Consider the following 20037-nt stretch of genomic DNA (forward strand, 5'->3'; position numbering starts at 1 on the left):
CATACGTTAGCAAAGTAATGCTCAAAATTCTCCAAGCCAGGCTTCATCAGTATGTGAACTGTGAACTTCCAGATGTTCAGGCTGGATTTAGAAAAGGCAGAGGAACCAGAGATCAAATTGCCAACATCTGTTGGATCATTGAAAAAGCAAGAGAGTTCCAGAAAAACATCTACTTCTGCTTTATTGACTATGCCAAAGCCTTTGACTGTGTGGATCACAACAAACTGTGGGAAATTCTTCAAGAGATGGGAATACCAGACAACTTGACCTGCCTCCTCAGAAATCTATATGCAGGTCAAGAAGCAAATAGTTAGCACTGGACATGTCACAACAGACTGGTTCCAAATAGGAAAAGGAGTACGTCGTCTGTATATTGTCACCCTGCTTATTTAACTTATGTGCAGAGTACATCATGAGGAACACTGGGCTGGAAGAAGCACAAGCTGGAATCAAGATTGCCGGGAGAAATATCAATAACCTCTGATGACACCATCCTTATGGCAGAAAGTGAAGAACTAAAGAGTCTCTTGATGAAAGTAAAAGAGAAGAGTGAAAAAGTTGGCTTTAAACTCAACAATCAGAAAACTAAGATCATGGCGTCTAGTCCCCTCACTTCATGGCAAATAGATCGGAAAACAGTGACAGACTTTATTTTGGGGGGCTCCAAAATCACTGCAGATGGTGACTGCAGCCTTGAAATTAAAAGACACTTGCTCCTTGGAAGAAAAGTTATGACCAACCTAGACAGCATATTAAAAAGCAGAGACATTACTTTGCCAACAAAGGTCCATCAAGTCAAGGCTACGGTTTTTCCAGTAGTCATGTATGGATGTGAGTTGGCCTTAGAAAGCTGACTGCCAAAGAATTGATGCTTTTGAACTTTGGTGTTGGAGAAGACTCTTGAGAGTCCCTTGGACTGCAAGGAGATCCAACCAGTCCATCCTAAAGGAAATCAGTCCTGAATATTCACTGGACGGACTGATGCTGAAGCTGAAACTCTAATAGTTTGGCCACCTGATGCAAAGAACTGACTCATTTGAAAAGACCCTGATGCTGGGAAAGATTGAAGGGGAGAAGGGGACGACAGAGGATGAGATGGTTGGATGGCATCACCGACTCAATGGACATGAGTTTGAGTAAACTCTGGGAGTTGGTGATGGACAGGGAGGCCTGGTGTACTGCAGTCCATGGGGTCGCAGAGTCGGACATAACTGAGACTGAACATTTAGCACGATGCCTGCAATATGGCTGTTAACTAAAACACGTTCCTCTCTTCCTCTCAGAATCTTTTCCGAACTCTTACCATCTGCACCTTGTATCTCCTCCATAGTGTTCACCGTGCTGTAGTTATTTATCATTGTCTTACTCTAGACTGTGAGTTGTTTGCGGTCTAAGAACAGTGACTCCTCAGGACCTAGCACAGGTACATGGAAGTCCTTAATGTTTGTATATTGAGTGGATAAGACAGAAACCCATGCAATCAAGGAATGAGCTCCTGTGTAAGGAATTCTCTTTGCTGGGGTGCTTCACTTTCTGAGCCCAACAATCCTAAGCAAGAATTTCCTCTTTGGTAGTTAGGTGTCCAGGTGCTCACAGAGCCTGGTACACACACATGCCAGCTGATCAAGACATGCCTGATCAGTACTGGCTCTACCCTGGGCGGGGGCCCACAGCCATTCTTTCTGGGGCCCCAGAAGTCACACACAGTTCCACACAGAAAAACAATGCCACCCTTCCTTCTGTCCTGATGCATTGTTCTGTGCCATGTGACTAGCAGAGGATCTGAAGAGGGAGGGACCCAGCTGTGATGCCGAGAGGGAGTGGACTGGGCCGGCTGCTGGAACAGGAAAAGGGCGGTTAGGACAGACGGGCCCAGGCAACTCCGTTCCAGGCACCAGCCAGTCTGGCCAGGGCTGGTGAGGTCAGGTTACTTTTTTAAGGACCAAGGCTTCTCTTCCAAATAGAAAGACAATACTTTGACTTATTTTCCAGGCACCCTGAAGGATAAATGCAGTGAAGGGCCAAGGGAAGGGAGGAGAGCAAGAGTGGCCAACCTATGACCACTGTGAGGGTACCTGGGCTCCAAAAGCTTCCCTCTCACTTATATTCTCCTTCATCCTCCTGAGGCTTCTCCAGGGAGCCCCTGCGCTTCTGGCTTTGCTGAGACAGCTGCTGAGAGGAGTGTGGACTTTGGGGACAGCTCACATTTCAGCCAACCACTCGGAGGTTCAGTGGAAGAACTGACGAAAATTCTATGCTGGGAACCCTTACTCCTCACATTGTCAGCATGAAAAGCCTTGGAAGCAAGGACCCCAGACACAATGGCCTCTTAGGTGAACCCCAGGGCCTGGGCCCCGTTTATTTGCATAAGCCAGAGGTTTCTGCCACAGCAGCAGTCTCAGACCGAGGCAGCCCCCTCCCTCCAGCCTCGGCAGGTCCAGAACGAGACAGACACCAAACACAGTTCAGACTCCTTTCTCTGAGGCCTGGGAAGACTGCTTCCTGCACTCCCGCTGTCTCCAAAAGATAAGGTCTGCAAGTCTGCACCCCGCCCCATACACAGTCTAGTATGGGGTAAGCACCAAATATTAAATGAAACCCATTAAACACGGTTCTTTCACCACAGATACAAAGACCGTGATGCCATCAAGGAACTAGCCAGTCTTGGAACAAGGGTGCAAGCTTCCTTCCCGCTGACTCATGGAAGAGTCTGCTCTAGGAGCCTGACCAGCATGTCATCACAGGGAGATGGGGGCCTTCCAGGGGAAGACTCGGCCTTGGCCCTCTTCCACAGCTTTAAGAATGTTGTTCCTGCAGGGACCATCCAGACCTGAGCTCCGAGTAAGGCAAACAGGCTGATACTGTTGGGAAGGGCGTTTAGGGCTTATGGCCTTTGGGTGCTGACTGGGGGCAGAGGCCGGCCACAGGGCCAGGGGAGTGCAGGGAGGCTCAGTAGGTGAAGCGCGTCTTTGGCGAGTAGCCCAGTTTGTCCAGGTTGGGGAGGCAGGCCAGCTGCACCATCGGGGGTGGCCCACAGAGCAGCAGCAGCACGTCCTCTCCAGGAGCGGGCAGGTGCTCCCGGATCATGTCGGCAGAGACGAAGCCCTTGCTGTAGGCCCAACCTGCACAGGGAGAGGAGAGCGCCACCTTCCAGAGCTGCGCCGGCTGCGGGGGGCAGTGTGGGCAGGGGGAGGGTGCTCCGGCTCGGCTCCTGAGAAGGCCTCCAGCTGCAGCAGCACCCAATGGTCAGCGGGATGGCCAGCCCTGCCACCCCCGGTCAACAGGAACCACAGGGAAGGGTGCAGGGGAGCACTATGTCCATGCACTCAGAGGCTGGCAGCGTCAGATCCCACGGATGGGGAACCCTCATCTGGGACATCCAGAAATGGGGAAGGTACCTTCTGGGGGGTGATCCAGAGTGAACCAGAGCTTAAAGCGGCTGGGGTGTCGCGCCTGCAGCTCCTCCAAGTCCTCTCGTAAGATTATGTCCTTTTCAGTCTGAAATGAAAAGAAGAAGCAAAGTCTTTAGGAACCTTCTCAGATTCTGAAACATAAGAAGTTCTCTGCTATAACAACTTTCCAACCAGGAAAGACAAAGAAAGCAGAAGTTCAAGGGTATAAGCAAGGCTTTGAGGAAGTTAGGATGAGGGGAAGGAGAGGGAAGGAGCCTTTACGGACACAATAAAAGGAATGAAGATGGACTGTGTAACAGGAAACTCAAGGAGCCAGTCTCTACACTCTGTGAATGTTTTCTCTTTCTTTGTCCTCAGGGGCCAGGGAAGGAATCTGGCTCAGTGCTGCCCTGCTTACTGTGGGAAGGACCCTCTACCTGCAGCAGGGCCCTGGGCAGAGGCTGGGCCAGTCTACCCATCGGGACCACCCTCCCCACACAGTAACGATGAAATCCCAGGACTGAGAAAAGCGAAGCAACCTGGTTGGCAAACAGCAGAAAGCACTGGGTAGGATCTTCTGGGTCTTTCAGGATGGCCCGGACCAGCTGCAGCATTGGAGTGATTCCTGAACACAGACGCCCCATGGTGAGATGGGAGGCCACACTCCCCACCCCTGCCTGTGATTTGCCCAACTCCATCAGCTTAATTCTACTCACTCAGCCCTTCACTCTGCTTTCCTTCATGTCCTAATTCTCTGTGCTTCTCCTGTGACTTCACAGCACCGACATTTCTGGACGGATGTGCCCTTTATCCCAAACTCACTAACTGTTCTATCTGGTGGGGGACTGAGCTCAGGTGCTCAGTATTCACATAAGTTCATGTTGTCGGAAAAAAAAGGTCAAAGTGAAAGTCGCTCAGTTGTGTCCAACTCTTTTCGACCCCATGGGCTATAGTCCATAGAATTCCCCAGGCCAGAATACTGGAGTGGACAGCCTTTCCCTTCTCCAGGGGGATCTTCCCAACCCAGGGATCGAACCCAGGTCTCCCACATTGCAGGTGGACTCTTTACCAGCTGAGCCACAAGGAAAGCCCTCATGTTGTTGAAATCCTTCTAAAGAACCAATCTAGGACTTTCCTGAAGTCCCTTGGAGGGCAGGACTCGATATCCCAAATGACTGCAAGCACCTACTGACTCAGTGATGAGGGTCCTAGAGCCCTGGACTTGCAGGTTAAGTGCCTGAGCTTTGGAACTGGGCAGAGCTGCACAGTGACCCTGCCTCCTACCACGCAGAAAGCATTCAACCTCTCCGAACCTCCGTTTTCTCATCCCTAAAAAGGGAAGGCTCACGCTTACATCACGGACACATATAAAGAGACTAGCACAGTGTCTGACAGAGGCAAATGTCCAATGCTAGTTTCCTTTCTTCTCCACTGTCCTATTTCTAGCTTCTTCTTTGATCTCACCCAATATTTATTAGATTCATTCAATGTGAGGTCTTGGGAGAGCCCACCTGATCTTCCTCTCATACTGTCAGTTAAAAATAAATTTTGGAGCGGGCTTCTACCTGATTATGATTTTGTTTTGCAGCACCTGGGGAGCTCTAGGCATTGCTGGGAACCCCCCAGTTTGGTCATGATAACCAAACCTTCTGAGGGGCACCCAGAGCTGTCACGGCCACGGTCACAAAGGAGGGAGGGAGGGGCAGCCCTGGGGCCATGCACCTGTGCCTCCGGCGATCATTCCTAGGTTCCTGGCCACGCGCGCTTCTGGTGGAGCCTTTTTGTTGGGCTGAATGTTAAACTTCCCTGAGAAGTCAAGCAGAGAGATGGGAGAAAGAACAAAGTCAATTCAATGAAGTAAGAAAACAAATGCAGAGTCGAAAACATGGCCCAGGCCAGTTCAGCAGCTGCTGTGCAATCCGATTCTGGGGCGTGGGTGTTGGGCGAGCCCTCACAATGAGACACTTGCGGGACAATGGGGCCAGAACTGTCTGTCCCACATCATGAGCCACAGTGAGTCATTAGCTGCCTCCCGCAGAGGGTCACTCCCTGGTGAGGGCGACAGGCATGGGGCCAGGTGTGAATCTATCTCCCCAGTGGCACAGAGCAGTGCTCAGGCTGCCTAATGCACCCACTGTTCCCACGGGAAGGGCAAACATCATCGTCATCTCTGGCTCTCTGAAGCTCGGCCTGAGGGTGAGTCTCTGCGGGAGAGCGGGAGCAGCACGTGTTAGTCACCCCATGGCTGTCGTGGCTGCTGAACCGTGGGGATGCGGAACTGATCTCAGGCACATGGGACTGCAGAAGACGCCTTTGTCTAACACCGGGGCTGTGTTCACCGGCAGGGCAGGCGGCCCTCACCTATGTGCACGCACACACAGAGCCATACTCCGCAGAGAGGTCTGCGGGCACCAGAGTTGTGGGGGCGGGCCGTTACCTTTTCCGGCGTAGGTGAGCAGCCCACTCGGCCCCCGAAACTCCACCAAGTCCCCAATCTTCAGACTATCCAGGTACTGAGACATCTTCCCTCCCTCGGGAAACTTGGGGTGAACACCCTTCAGATAGACCTGATAAGACAGAATGGAAAGAACTTTATTTGAATGTCACTGGCTTCTGAGTCCCCTGATGACAGTACCTTCCTGAAGCTGGGCAGGGATGACACCAGGGCTCTGTCTTCACGGCCACAAAGGACATGTGCCTCCTCCTATCCAACACATCTTGTAAGTTTCTACAAAGCTCAGAGGGAGGAGGATAAGGGCTCCAGGGGCTCCTTCTGACCCTCTTACCTTGATGACAAGATCCACGTAGCCCTGGTCCTCATCGCTGGTGACGGGAGTGTACGGCCTGATGACTAGGCTGCCATCGATCCGGGCAGAGAGGTAGACATGTTTGCCTGGGGACCACAGAGCTACATGTGGACCGGCTGCACTCGAGCTACCTTTCAAAACACTGTGGGATGTTTGATAGGAGAAAAGCATCTTGCTTCCTACTGGGGTCCCCATGAGCTACCAGGCAGGGAGAATTGAACCCTTTGAGGCCCCAACTGGACCCCTCAAAAGCTGCCCTCTGCAGAAACTCTTATCAGCAACTGCCAGGACCTTAATGGAGAGCTGAAGGTCTGGGCAATGGGGAGAAGGGCAGAGTTTTACTCAGGAGAAGGTGGGGGTAGTGTTGAGTGCTGAAGATGTCTGGGGGCACCAAAGCCACGCCCAGAGTGGCCCAGGGCACCTCACAGCCTGGAGGGTCTGCAGCCTAGTGGGGAAAGGCGGACAGAGTGCAAAGGCACCAGAAGGCAGGAGTGTGGTGCAGGAGACCGCAGGAACGGAGCCACCCTGTCAGGATACCAGGGAAAGGAGCCCACCACCCTTCTTACCCACAGGCAGCCCCAGAACGTGGTGAGCCGTGGGCAGGGCAAAGCGGAACCTCTTGGTGTTGTGGTTCACGGTCTGCAGGGCGGATGACAAGCGTCTCACCAGGCAGGTCTGGTGCGGCCAAGGCTCCCGGGCGCCCCAGCCACGGTCTAGCGGAGCTCCGGCCCCGCCCCTACTCCACAACTCACCGTCTTGTCTAGCAGCCGCAGCCGGTACTTCTCATTGGGGTCCAGGAGCGTGACCGGCGGTCGGCGGGACCTCCGCACCAGGTAGGCGCCCAGAGCCACGCCAAGCAGCGTCAGCAGCCCCACGCCCAGGGAGGCCAGCAGGACCGGGCTCTGCAGGCAGAGGGGGCAGTGACCGCGGCGCTGGGGAACAGCCCAGGCCGCGGGCGGGGGCGGGCCCCGACGACCTGCGCCCCGGGAGGGCTAGCCCGGACTCCGGCCCAGGGGCCAGCCGAGGCCTGGGTGGGGCCCCCAGCCCGAGCGTGCGGCCCCGGGACCCGGCATCCGGGGCGGACGTGAAGCCCTGCCGAGCGGGGCCGGCGGCGACAGCCCCTGGTCCGGACCTGAGTGCCGGGTCCCGGAGGGGGCTGAGCCCCCCGGCGCGGGGTGCGGGGCGAGGGTCTTACCGGCTGCAGCCCCATGACGGGAACCGCAGGGCCCCCGGCGCGGCCGGCCGCCGGATCCCACAATGCGCCGCGGGAAGGGAGGGGGCGGCGTGGGCGGGGGCCGAATGGGCGTGGCCTGTGGGCGTGGCTACCCGGCGCCCCACCCCTTCCCCCAGGCCCGGAGCCCTACCCGGAGGGGCTGCGGCTGGAGCCGCTCCCCCCCAGGCTTCGGTCCGTGGCCCCTTGGACCGCTCCGGCTCCACGAGGCAGAGTCCTGTCAAACGTAGACATACACCCCCCGGGAGCTGGAAATCTCAAGCGTGCAGATGCTCAGCGAGAGACAGGCTCAAAGTAGAGCTGGAGGGCCTGCCAGTAACTAACGGTTGTGTAGTCACCTTGGTTTCTCAACAGGCAGAATTTCAACCGGAGGATCCACAGCCTGGCCGAGTCTCCTCAGGAATGACATGGGCAACTTCGTTGTCTGCTTCCGTGACTGGTTTTGCTCTCAAGGCCAGGCCCTCCAGCCATCAGGCTCATTCAGGAGCTCACTTTGGGTCCAGGTCAAGATTCTCCGGCTACCGGGGTGGCTCAGTGGTCAAGAATCGCCTGCCAGTGCAGGAGATGCGAGTTCCATCCCTGGGCCGGGAGGATGACCTGGAGGAGGAAATGGCAACCCACTCCAGTATTTTTGCCTGGAAAATTCCACGGACAGAGGATCCTGGTGGGCTGCAGTCCATGGGGCCACAAAAGAGTCAGACAGGACTGAGCACAAGCTTCTTACCAGGATCTGGGTTCTCCTGCCTCCAGGGCCAAAGACCTGGCTTTGGGGGTAGACTAAACTGAATCAGAACCTGGACAACTTAGCCTCTCTGTGATTCCAGTCTACAGATGGATGTGTGGTATGATGCGAGACCTGAGTGAGACGTGTAATGTGCTTAGCGTGTGGCCTGTCACAGAGCAAAGCTCGCAGAGGCGTCAGCTGCTGCAGTGACTCAGCAGACAGTACTGATGCTCAGTTAGGGATTACAGCTGAGCTCTGCTGGCAGGAGAAGCCTGGGACGGAGGAGTCAGACACAGATGCTGAGAGACTGGAGCACACGTTGGCCAGGATGGCCATTCTCATGCGCAGTTCCCAACTGGAGTGGCATTTGCCCTGGACTTCTCCAGGCTTGATTCCTTGGCTTTCGGACACCCATCTTCTGGCCGAATCTTCGCGTGGTCTTCCCTGTGTGGCTCTGAGCCGGCGCCCTGTTTCTCTCGCTCGGACAGTAAGTACTCGGTGGCATACCGCTGTGGAACAACGCTCCTACTTTGATGCTAAAGGTTCCAGCATCACCGGAGCCCCTCAGACGAGCTGATACTCAACCCCTTCCAGACCCCACAGAAAAGCACTCAGAGAGAGACCTGTTCTGGTGGAGGGGGGCGGAGTGGCGGCCAGACTCTCTAGTCTGGAGCTGGACACAAAGAGACACTCCCAAGTGACCCAAAGGACACCAGTTCAGCTGATGAGCACTGACCTCCAGGCTCCCCACGAGATAAGTCACCTGATTCCCACCCATCCCCCGCCTTCCAGCCCCTCAGAACAGCCTTCACTAGGCTGGACAATGGTGGTGAAGCTCCAGGCTCAGAAGAGCTCCCTAACTCCATCCTCCTGAGATGACCTCCCTTCTCTGTCAAAGCACTCATACCTTCAGCGACTCTGAAGGACACTGATTGTCTCTGTGTCCCATTGATTTTCCTCTTAGGTGACTCTGCTGGGCTTCTCCTTTGAGCAAAGTGACTGGTGGGAGAAGCTTCCTTAGTCGGTAAGACTTGGCTATCAGCCTCAAATGACGTGGGGGTGACTGCTGGTTTTGCGGTCCTTTAGGAATCTGTATCCGTCTATGGGGTCGCACAGAGTCGGATACGACTGAAGTGACTTAGCAGCAGCAGCAGCAGGAATCTGTATTAATGGGATCATACAGTATGTGGTCTTCTGTAGCTAACTTCTATTTTGCATTGTGTTTGTGAGATTTATCTGCATTGTTGTGATCATAGTTTATTCATTTTCATTGCTGACTAGTGTTCCGTTGCATGATTAGATCAAATTTATCAATATTTGTTCTACTACTGATGTCCCATTTGGGTGGCCTCCAATTTGGGGCCATTACAAATGATGCTTCTATATACGTTGTCCTCCATGTCTTCTGGGGCACAGGCAGTTGGATTTCTGTTGAGTGTGTGCCTGGGAATGGAATTGCCCCATTGTTAGGGGCACGGTGTTAGATGCAGTGGACTCTGCAAGCAGTTTTCTAAAGCAGTTGTGGTGGTTTGCCTTTCTGCTAGTAGAGACGAGAATTCTTGCTTCTCTACATCGGAGGATGACAAACACTTTGTCTAAAGGGCCAGACAGTAAAGGTTCTAGATTTTGTGAACTATAGAGTATCCGTCACTGCTATTCAACTCTGGCCTTGCAGCATGAAAGCAGTCCTGGACAGCGTGGAGGAAAGTGATTGTGGCCGTGTTCTGATACAGCTGCACTGGTGAAGCAGTCCGTGGGCTGTGTTTGGTCCACAAACAAAGGGTAGGCTGCAGTTTACCAACCCTTGTTCTACATTCTTTCCAACGTGCAGTACTTCTTAACTTCAGACGTTTTGATGTTTATTTGCAGTTCTTTGAGGAAAAGTGAGAGGATCTCCTTGTGAAACACTTCCTCATTTGCAGGGTTCCTTCTTGAGGTTTTTGGCCCATGGGGATGCCCATCTTTTTTCACTGATTCCTGCTAGTTCTTTGTGTATTTCTGGTGGATGTTCTTCGTCTGTTACATGTTAACAATACTCCCACTGTGCAGCTTGCCTTCTCTTTCTCTTTAAGATGCTGCTTCATACGCCATTAAATTTGGCCTATATTGAAGACATCCTTCCTTATATTTTCATTGTGTTTTTTCCTTCTCTTTTTACTAAATTCTTATGATGGATGCTTACCTTTTTAATTTTTAGCCTCATTTATTTTATTTATTAGTCTCACTTATTTTCACTTAAGACTATAAATTTCCTTCTGGAACAGGATTAACTGCATGACCCAAGTTTTCCTATTAGTAATTCCATTATGATTCAGCTCTAAATATTTTCTAGCTTCCATAATGATTTTTCTTTAGCTTATGAGTTATTTAGAAATATATGTTTATTTTAAAAATATGGGTTTAGAAATCTTTCTTTTTGTCATTAATTTAGAAACCAGGTGGGTTAGAAGCTAATTGTCTTTCCAGAGAACTTGGAGTGTCTCTTCAGCTCTTTGGGACTTGCTGAGCTGCTGCCTGGTCAGTTTTCAAGCACGTTTCTAGTTTTTTTTGTTGAATGTGCAGTTCTTGGTGTTGTGGCTTAGTTGATGGTCTCCCGTATCTTGAAATCCTGGGTGATCCTGTCCTTTGCTCACTGCCTGCCCCCCGCTCCACCTGCTGTCACAGACACTGAACTCCCTCAGGGCGCAGCCAGCTGAAGCCCTTGCTTGCCTATCTGGAGTCCCGTTTTTGTTTAATTTTGTAGTCTCTGAGAATTTTGTATATTCTTTTCATCCCAATAATCACTAGCTCAATGGACATGAGTCTGAGCACGCTCCGGGAGTTGGTGATGGACAGGGAAGCCTGGCGAGCTGCAGTCCATGGGGTCGCAGAGTCAGACGTGACAGAGCAACTGAACTGGACTGAGTGCACATAATAGCAACGTTTAAGTGTTACATATGGTGTATTTAGTTGTTTTATTCTGTTAAAAGTTTCTGAATGTGTCTGTTTTTGGCTGTGGTGGGTCTCTGTGGCTGCGTTCAGGCCTTCTCTAGTCGCAGTGGGCGGGGCTCCTCTCATGGTGCTTCCCGAGGTGATGCCTCTCACGATGCGGAGCACAGGCCCCTGGGACCACAGGCCCCAGGGAGCACAGGCTCCAGCAGCTCTGGTGCACAGGCCCCAGGGAGCACGGGCCCCAGGGAGCACAGGCCCCGGGGAGCACAGGCCCCGGGGACCACAGGCCCCAGGGAACACAGGCTCCAGCAGCTCTGGTGCATGGACCCCAGGGAGCACAGGCCCTGGGGAGCACAGGCCCCCAGGGAGCACAGGCTCCAGCAGCTGTGGTGCATGGGCTTAATAGCCCTTATGCATGTGAGATCTTCCTGGACCACGGATCAAACCTGTGTCCCCTGGTTTTTAGCCACTGGATCACCAGGGAAGCCCTGTTTAATATAAGGGTTCACAGTCAGACAAACTGCTAGTAGAAAAATCTTTGGTAGTTTCTTTATTTGTGATTACACTGAATAGAAATGTATAGATATTTTTGCATAAATTAATAAATTCTGTATTGAAAATATTGTAATGAAGCCTGAGTATTTTCATTTAATTGTTGTGTCTTGAAGATCTTTTCAAGTCATACTTAAAAGTTTTTTTTATTATAGCAATCAGGTAATTTGAAACTTCTTATTTCAGACAACTAGAAAAGCTGAACAAAATACATATACCATCTGATTGAAAGCAACAGCAATATATCAAGGTAAGGAAGAATTATCAGGCTAATGCACAAAGGGTTTCTGTCAGCTGAAAAAAGCCTTATCAAAAATTTAAATGGAAATTCACTCAAAGACTTTGCATTCATTTTACTGGTCAACACATATTGCAAGGAACATGGCATTTTTTAATCTTTTTTAGATGTTTGGCTCACTGGTAAAGAATCCACCTGCCAATGCAGGAGATGCAGTTTCGATCCCTGGGTAGAGAAGATCCCCTGGAGAAGGAAATGGCAACCCACTCCAGCATTCTCGCCTGGAGAGCCCCATGGGCAGAGGAGCCTGCCTCAAAACCCTACAAAACCCTTTCATTTATGTTTTTATTGGGCTTCATCAATTTCGTTCATCAAATGAAAGAGAACTGGTACCTATGTTACATTTAATTTTAATTATCGATTTTGGCATTAAGTTCTTTGTTGGTGTCACTCAAGTTTGGTTCATATTACTACTACTAACCTTGAGTCTGGAGAAGGCACTGGCACCCACTCCAGTACTCTTGCCTGGAAAATCCCATGGGTGGAGGAACCTGGTGGGCTGCAGTCCGTGGGGTTGCTAAGAGTCGGACACAACTGAATGACTTCACTTTCACTTTTCACTTTCATGCTTTGGAGAAGGAAATAGCAACCCACTCCAGTGTTCTTGCCTGGAGAATCCCAGGGATGGGGGAGCCTGGTGGGCTGCTGTCTATGGGGTCTCACAGAGGTGGACACGACTAAAGCGACTTAGCAGCAGCAACCTTGAGTCTGTACCCAAATATTTCCTGAATAAATACAGGCAGGAATGTGTAATTCTGACTCCTTATTTTTTGATGGGAATAGAAAGATTTCTAAGTTACATATTGTTTCTTTCCTCTGGAAGGTTATAGCTGCTGGTTCAGCTATTCATAACTTTACGAGGCAGATAGGGGACATTTCAATGCTCTGGTGAAAGTAAACTGCCCTCTCCTTAGAAAAATGCACATATGTAAACACAGTTCTGGCAGATTCATGTATACCTGAAGCGTCCATTCCTGAGTCCCAGCTAAGCAGACTTTCCTCCAGCAAGATCTTAACCTTGACACATTAGAGGCTTGGGTCTTCCTGTGGTGTATATGTGTCCCCCCCAACCCCAGAACTCATACCCTGAAATCTTAACCCTTAAGGGGGTGGCAATAGGAGGTGGAGCCTTTGGGAGGTGAGTGGGGCTTGAGGGCGGGGTCCTTGCAAATAGGATTAGTGCCCTCATAAAAAAAGTCGGAGAGCCCCCTGCCCCCTTGGTGCCCATATGAGGACACAGCAGAAAGACAGCGTCTGTGAACCAGGAGGGGGGCTCTCCCCCGACACTGGACCTGCCGGCACGTTGACCGTGGACTCCAGCCTCCAGGACGTGAGGAGTAAAGTTCTGTTGTTTATAACCCCTGGAATAGAACAGCCTGAGCTGACCACAGCAGGTATGTGGACGTGAGCCGCCGTCAGCCCCTCTGTGATCACGGTGCTGTCATGCCCGTGGTGGAGCGACAGGCCCTTCCTGGAAAGATCTCGGGATGTTACAACTGTGTGTGGATGAGAATCAGGGCAGTTCCTGGTGCCTCCCTCCCTCTCTCTGGCCCCCGGAAGCCAGAAGGCTGTTGTCTCATCGGCGCCCCTCGTTGGACTGCCCGTACTCTCTGAAGCAGCCTGCAAACGTCAGGAGCTGGGGTGGCAGTGCCTCTCGGCTTGCCTGGGGCAGTCCTGGTTTATGTCTGCTGTCCTGTGTGGTTTTACTCTTGCTTCCTCCCACGATTAGTGTCCCAGGAGAGGAACAAAGTACGCGGTCGCCCAGCGCAAGAGTGAACAGGCCTTGACCAGTTTCTAGCTTTATTTCTTGCCAGCCGAGCTGATCCCATCCCCAAGCCCCACCCTTCCCGGTTCCCGCCGTGAGGTCTGCCCTTACTCTTCCTCCTCATACTCCGTGGTCCAGACTCTGATCTGCCTGATCAGAAGCCAGGACTCCTGGGCCTCTAGCACCAGCAGCCGGATGCAGCCCAGCGCCTCCAGGGAGTCTTCTTCATAAGACACCACCTGGTCCAGACGTCCTTCCACCACCGGGCCGAGCAGGGTGTAGCGCGCACAGCCCTGGAGGTCCTCCAGGGGCCCGAAGCCCAGCTCCACATACCCCCGCTGCAGCTGGTGCTTCCTTTCCTTGTCAGAGCCCGTCAGCACCTCGATCCGGATGACCTTCTGGGGCTTCTCCAGGATCACTGTCAGGTAGTTGCCCCGGACGGGGTTGAGGGTGGCGAAGCTCTCCTTGTTCAGGGTGTAGGCGTACTGTGGGATGTTGTGGGACAGCACCACCATGTCCGTGCGCACGCTGGCTGTGGGGTTGTCGGGCTCGCCAAAGACCTTCTCCTTGTCTGCAGGGAAGCAGGCGCTCTCCAGCTCGGAACGGTTGCCCGCGTGGTGGAAGACGGAGGAGCCAAAGCGGATCGGCGTGTTCTGGGCCAGGAGAAGAGGGAACTCAGAGAGAAGCCAGTGCGTGGGGGTGTCCTTGGGGAAGACGAGGAGGAAGGAGGCGAGGCGGCGGAGGTCGCTGGAGCGGAACACCTTCCCCGCGAAGCTCAGGCTGGAGAACTCCAGGGTCACCCAAGGCAGCTCCTTCCAAGCAGACAGCGTCCAGTAGATGGTGGAAATGAACTTGGGCATGCAGCGAGCCTGGTCGTCCAGCATCAGGAAGTATTCGGAGAGGTTGGCGGCGAAGTTCATGAGGAGGGCCTGGTCGGCCTTCTGCGCGGAGTACAGGGCCTCGCAGGGCGAGGGGTGGTCCCCGGGCCTCAGGGTGCCCAGGGGAGGGGGCCCGCCGAGCTGGCCCCCGACCACCAGCAGCTGCCGGGCCTCGATGTGTGTTTGGAAGAGGTCAGAGATGTTGGCCACTGTCTGGCTGAGCCGTTCAGGGTCGGAGTCCGACAGGGACGCCAGCACGACGACGCAGCCCAGCTCGGGGCCTGAGGACCCCTGGAACAGGGAGCGCAGGGCGTCCAGGAGGCCGCTCTTGTGGGGATGCAGCGCCGAGGAGATGCCCACCGTCAGCAGCTCTGGGGGTGGGGGGCGGCTGTTAGCACCTCCCGAGGGTGGGCAGGTCCCAGGTCTTCCCCACGGCTGCCCTGAGGGCCGGTGCCCGAGAGGAGCGCCCACTTCCGTTCCCAGGGAGAGCTGACCGCTGGGCAGCAGAGGGACACGGCTTGCTCTCCTCTCTGTTTTGAAAGGCTGTTGGCTGGGGCGGGGGGTGGGGGGCATGGGGGGTGTCCTTTGAAGGACAAGGCTCCCTCTGATGGAGAAGGTTGCCAGGTCCAACGGGATGTTTGCTGGCCTTGACCTCAGAGTTATCCCAGTGTCTGTGTGTCTGCCAGACCTGGGTTGGAGGCTCTCCAGGGAACTGTGTAGACCCGCAGGGCCTGGCCGTGCGGAGCCCAGGGGTCCCTATCACTGCCTCCTCCCTGTCTGGCCAGGCTCTCTCCTCATCTCCCGTGGACACTCTCCCACTGGTCCCCCTCCCAGAGGGGCCTGTCCTGAGTAAGTTTCCCTGATGGACAGTCCTTAAGAGGCTGCTCTGTGCTTCTTAGTGAGTCGCTCATTCGGGGGGTGGCAGGTACGGAGCAAAGACGCCTGCCCCGCACTCCGCGGCTGGCCCAGGCTCGGAGCACACTCTGTCCCTACCAGCAGCTGCACCCCCCGCCCCGGCCGCCCTCCTTCTCCTGGCCAGTCTGCGCCCCTGGTCTGCCACCTCCCAGTCTGGCCACCACCTTGCACCTACTCACTCTTTTCGCGGGGAGGGGCCCCCGCCAGGAGCTTGTACTTGGCGAGTTGGAGCCCCGGGGAGGTTTTCTGCATGTCCTTGAAGGCCTGCAGATGGTTCTTGATTTCGGAGCTGATTTGCTGCTGGTTGAGTTGCCACAGTATTTTCTTCTTTTCCTCCTGCTCAGAGTAAGGTGAACATCAACCCTGGGCTTTCCCCTTAGAGCCAGGCCAGGCAAGCCCAGGATGTAGCCAACCAGTACCCACCTCATGATGGGCACACACAGGGCTCTCTAAAAGGGGTGGGGGGCCCCCAACTTGTGCAGAAGGCCGACGGGAAGGGCCCGGCTTATGCAGCATGGAGACTCACCTGCCCCACCTGGCCCGTGTCTGACTACTCCACCCTCCGGCTGGCAAAGGTCACTAACTCGGCTCAGCCCGTGCTGGGCCCTGCGGCAGACGCTGAAGCCTGGTGTCTGGTCCTGTGCTCAGCTCTGTTTCACCCAGTTCTGACCGCACAGACGTCTCTGAAACACCTTCCCTCACTTGCCCCACGCTAAGCTCGGGCTGGTCTGAGGCCTTCCGGAACAGCGTGGACTCTAGGATCGGGCGTGGCCCTAGTGGGACTCAGTCTCCTCCAGGTGCAGTGGTGACCGCTGCTGGGGGGTTCCTTCGGGGCTCAGGGATGTGGCCCCCGGGTGGCCCTCCCGGGGGGTGGGTCCTGCAGCCCCTGCACACGTGGATGCCCTCCCTTCCTCCTCGCCTTTACCCCACCTTTGTATCAAGGTTGGCTCAGCACTGATCCTGTCTCTGACCCTCTCCTGATCCTTCCAGAGCTTTCTCCTTAGAGCGTGCACGGTGAGGTTAGGGCGTCTGTATAACTGGGAAAACTCCTCACTGAAGGACCGGCACGTGGTCTGAGCTCCCCCCGGGGACTCACCACCAGTAAACTGTACATAAGATGCTCTTCAAGCCTCTCTTGGAGGAAGGAGCCCAGGAGGATCAGGGACACGACGACCATGAGGTACTTGCACAGGCAGTGGAGCACGGTGCGGGGACCGGGAGCAGCTCTGCGGAGACAGGCAGGTGTGGACCGGGCGCTCCGGCTCCCGCTTCCTCCCTGCCTCTCCTGGAGTCTCCGGGAGCCTTTCTGCCCTGCTGACCTGCCCCTGCTGATGGCCCCCGGGGAGACAGAGGCCAAGGGGGCTGGTCGTGTCCAGCCCCCTCCGCTTCCTCCCTTCTATCGAGGCTTTCAGCTGAGACCAGAGCAACGTCTGTCCTGTATCCTGGAGCGTTGACCCTGCCCGAAGGATCGTTGCCGAGAGGAGGAGAGGCAGGGCTAGGTGTTAATCAGGCCTTCCCCAGACCTCAGACTCAACTTGCGCCTCCGCCCGGGTGTGACTGGCCAGTGACGGGCCCCTCTGTCAGCTCTCAGTGCCTTCTGAGTCTGCTCCTTCCCAGGATTACGGCTGACAGATTACGAGGCTCTGAGTCAAGTCAGGGGGACTGAGGGAAGCTGTAGTACATGTCTCTCTCCCATCCCCGGCTGGTCAGAAGGGTGGAAACCGTAAGTGGCTGGAAATTCCTAGTCATGTGATGTCTTGACCGGGTTTACAGTGTTACGTCCATGGGAGATTTTTGTCTCATAGAAAAGGTGCTCTGAGAGTTTATCAGAGAGCAGAGATTTCCCTGAGATCAAGAAGAAAACCCTTTAATGCTTCAGGACGGGGTCCCAAATGGCTCTTCCGAGGTGGCCGAACCTGGGCATCCCTCCTGGGGGACCCTACTTGATGACCTTGTTCAGCTTGAATGGGGGCTGCCTGGCACCCCAGCCTCACGGCAGGCACCTGCTTCTGGGTGAGGCCAGGGTTGAGTCTGCAAGCCCAGGAGTCTGGATGTCAGCTGTCAGTCTGAGTCAGTAGACGAGGGGTGGGTATTGAAGAACCCCTTCCCTGACCAGCGAGCTCCCATCCTGCCCCCTACCCCAGGCTGCCTGCTGGGTCTCTAAGCCATCACAAGTTGGCCCCGAAGCTCCAGTTCTCCCCCGGGCCCAGGACTACCCAGGCCTCTGAAGTTCCCTTCTCTTCTCTTTCTCCGGCCTATTTTGTTACTAAGAATGTATTTCAATTCTCTCTTCTTTCCCTCCCCAGCTTAAGGTGAACAGAATGATAACTTTACCTATATAAACTACAAAATGATTACCACCGTAAATTAACATTTGCCACCTCATACAGATATCAAAAAGAAAAAAAAGGAAAAAAGTTTCCTTATGATGAGAGTTTTTAAGCTTTACTTTCTCAGTAGCCTTCAAGTCTACTCCACAGTGGCGTTCACTGCGGCCACCTTGCTGTCCATCGCATAGCCAGGACTCGCTTATCTGATGCCTGCAAGTCTGCGCCTCTCGGCCCCCTTCCTCTCATGCACCCTCCCACCCCACCTCTAGCAGCCACGAGTCTGATCTCGTCTGTGGCTGCTGCTTATGTATAGATGTCACAGACCACTGAGGTCGTAGCAAGCTTGTCTTTCTCTGTCTGACTTATTTCATTTAACATGGTGCTCTCGAGTTCTGTCCTGGTCACAGATGGCAGGGTTTCCTCCTTTTTGTGGCCAAACGGCATTCCTTTGTGTGTGTCTATGTACTATCACGTTTTCTTTATCCGTAACTGTGTGGTTCTGACAAGTCCACCTAACTAAGAGCTGCAGGCTTCTAACGGGACAGAGCTTTTTGAACGAAAGGCTTTTCTCCCCTCCTCTCTTCCCCTCTTTGAATCTTCTGCCAAGCTCCCTCCCCTCCGCCACCCTTTTTCTCCTCTGGGAGTCAAAAAACAAAAAAGCAAGCAAACAAAAGCCATTAAAAGCTTTGTTCTGAACTTAGGATGGTTAGAGACTCTTTAGAAAAAATTTTTTTCTTGCATTAAAAAGTTATGGATAGGGACTTCCCTGGTGGTCCAGTGCTTAAGACTGTGCTTCCACTGCAGGGGACACAGGTTCGATCCCTGGTCCGGGAACTAAGATCCCACATGCCTCATGGTGCGGCCAATTAAATAAAAATCCTTTAAAAATTTAAATAGTTATGTATTACTTTGATGTTCAATGTATTTTTTTTCTTTTATGGTCAGTGCTTTTTAAAATCCTGTTTGAGAAATATTGTACACCACAGAGTTGCAGATATGCTCTCTTGTGATTCTTCCTAGAAGCTTTACAGTTTTGGTCTCCCCTCCAGCTTGATCGAGTTACGGCTGACGAATAGAAATTACACGTGTTAAGCGTGCAGCTGGATGCCTTGACCCAGACTGACACTGCGAGGCGGTGGCCACAGTCGCCGCGCGGCTGCCTCTTCTCTCGGTTTCTCTTCTGTTTTGCTCACTCTCTTTTGTGGTGAAGGCCTTTAGGTCCTGCTCTTTCAGCAGGTTCCACGTGTAGCACACAGCATTGGTGACGGCAGCTACACTGCTGTACCTTAGCTCCCAAAGCGCGTTCATCTTTGCTTCTTTTGATAAGACCCCCCCTTGCCCTCTTCCAGGTTCTGGCAACTGACATTCTATTCTTTGCTTCTGTGAGTTTCACTATCTCAGTTTCCGCGTATAGACGAGATCGTGCAGCATTTGTCTTTCTGTGTCTGGCCTATCTCACTTAGCATGATGCCCTCGAAGTCCGTCCGCACTGCCCCAAATGGCGGAAGCTCCACCTTTTCAGAGGCTGTGTGTACGTGCTTCAGGGTTTGCACGCCGCATCTCCTCATATGCTCCTCTGTCAGTCGACAGCCAGGGCGCGTCCTTTCTGAAACAGCGCTGCAGCGAACATGGGCGTGCAGCTGTCTTTTTGAGATCCTGATTTCGGTTCCTTTGGATACATAAGTACCAAGAAATAGGACGCTGAGTCATAAGTCAGTTCTATCTTTAATTTTTTGAGGAACTCCCATAATGGCTGTACCAATTTATATTCCCACTAACACTGTACAAGTGTTTGCTTTCCCTCAGTTCCTAGCCAAAACTTATTTTTTTTTAGTAAAAGCAATTCTAACGGAAGTGGGGTGATATCTCATTGTGGTTTTGGTTTGAATTTCCCTGATGAGTAATGAGGGCTTCCCTGGTAGCTCAGTTGGTAAAGAATCTGCCTGCAATGCGGGAGACCCCAGATGACTAATGATGTTGAGAATCCTTGCATGTACCTGTTGGCCATTCGCAATGTCTGTTTTTGAGAAATGTCTCTAAAGGTCCTTTGCCCATTTTTAACTGAGATTATTCTTATTATTATGTTGCTGTGGAATTGAATGACTGCCTTATGCATTTTGCATGTTAGCGCCTTATCAGATAAATACCCCGCAAATAAACACCTTCTGTTCCGGCCGCCGCCTCGTTTTCTCATCTGGTCATGGCTTCCTTCAC

The 20037-nt window shown here is 53.2% G+C and overlaps 2 protein-coding genes across 3 annotated transcripts; both read right to left on the reverse strand.

Moving 5' to 3' along the window:
* Window positions 1-2329: 2329 nt before the first annotated feature.
* On the reverse strand, window positions 2330-7543 carry CYB5R1 (cytochrome b5 reductase 1). 2 transcript variants are annotated; one of them, XM_088845202.1, is made up of 10 exons: window positions 7395-7543; window positions 6952-7101; window positions 6766-6838; window positions 6179-6285; window positions 5830-5959; window positions 5108-5198; window positions 4578-4735; window positions 3932-4017; window positions 3399-3498; window positions 2330-3122 (listed from the first exon to the last, which is right to left on the reverse strand). In XM_088845202.1, exons 1-10 carry the CDS (start codon window positions 7407-7409, stop codon window positions 2950-2952), a joined length of 1083 nt encoding a protein of 360 aa, XP_088701328.1. In that variant the 5' UTR covers window positions 7410-7543; the 3' UTR covers window positions 2330-2949. The 2 variants fall into 2 exon arrangements, with proteins under 2 accessions (XP_088701328.1, XP_055274902.2); XM_055418927.2 differs by lacking the exon at window positions 4578-4735 and having other exon boundaries at window positions 5115-5198.
* A 6264-nt stretch (window positions 7544-13807) lies between these two features.
* LOC129551186 (alpha-1,3-mannosyl-glycoprotein 4-beta-N-acetylglucosaminyltransferase-like protein MGAT4E) lies at window positions 13808-19131 on the reverse strand. The gene is made up of 4 exons (XM_055418928.2): window positions 18932-19131; window positions 16590-16818; window positions 15673-15829; window positions 13808-14949 (listed from the first exon to the last, which is right to left on the reverse strand). Exons 1-4 carry the CDS (start codon window positions 19129-19131, stop codon window positions 13808-13810), a joined length of 1728 nt encoding a protein of 575 aa, XP_055274903.2.
* Window positions 19132-20037: the final 906 nt, after the last annotated feature.

Source organism: Moschus berezovskii, chromosome 17, assembly GCF_049115385.1.
Source record: "Moschus berezovskii isolate FMDL1 chromosome 17, NW_MosBer_1.0, whole genome shotgun sequence".
NCBI classification, from domain to species: Eukaryota; Metazoa; Chordata; class Mammalia; order Artiodactyla; family Moschidae; genus Moschus; species Moschus berezovskii.

What these genes read in the sequence shown, in the direction of transcription:
- LOC129551186 (XM_055418928.2), bottom strand. Translation starts at nt 19,131, where the DNA reads ATGAACGCGCTTTGGGAGCTAAGGTACAGCAGTGTAGCTGCCGTCACC. An exon ending in CAGTGTCAGTCTGGGTCAAG is followed by an intron (nt 16,819 to 18,931) that starts GCATCCAGCTGC and finishes GGCCATCAGCAG; the next exon opens with GGGCAGGTCAGCAGGGCAGA. An exon ending in TTATGTACAGTTTACTGGTG is followed by an intron (nt 15,830 to 16,589) that starts GTGAGTCCCCGG and finishes TACTCTGAGCAG; the next exon opens with GAGGAAAAGAAGAAAATACT.
- CYB5R1 (XM_088845202.1), bottom strand. An exon ending in CGTTCTGGGGCTGCCTGTGG is followed by an intron (nt 6,286 to 6,765) that starts GTAAGAAGGGTG and finishes TGTGGTCCCCAG; the next exon opens with GCAAACATGTCTACCTCTCT. An exon ending in CCTCATCACTGAGTCAGTAG is followed by an intron (nt 4,018 to 4,577) that starts GTGCTTGCAGTC and finishes GTCTGTGTTCAG; the next exon opens with GAATCACTCCAATGCTGCAG.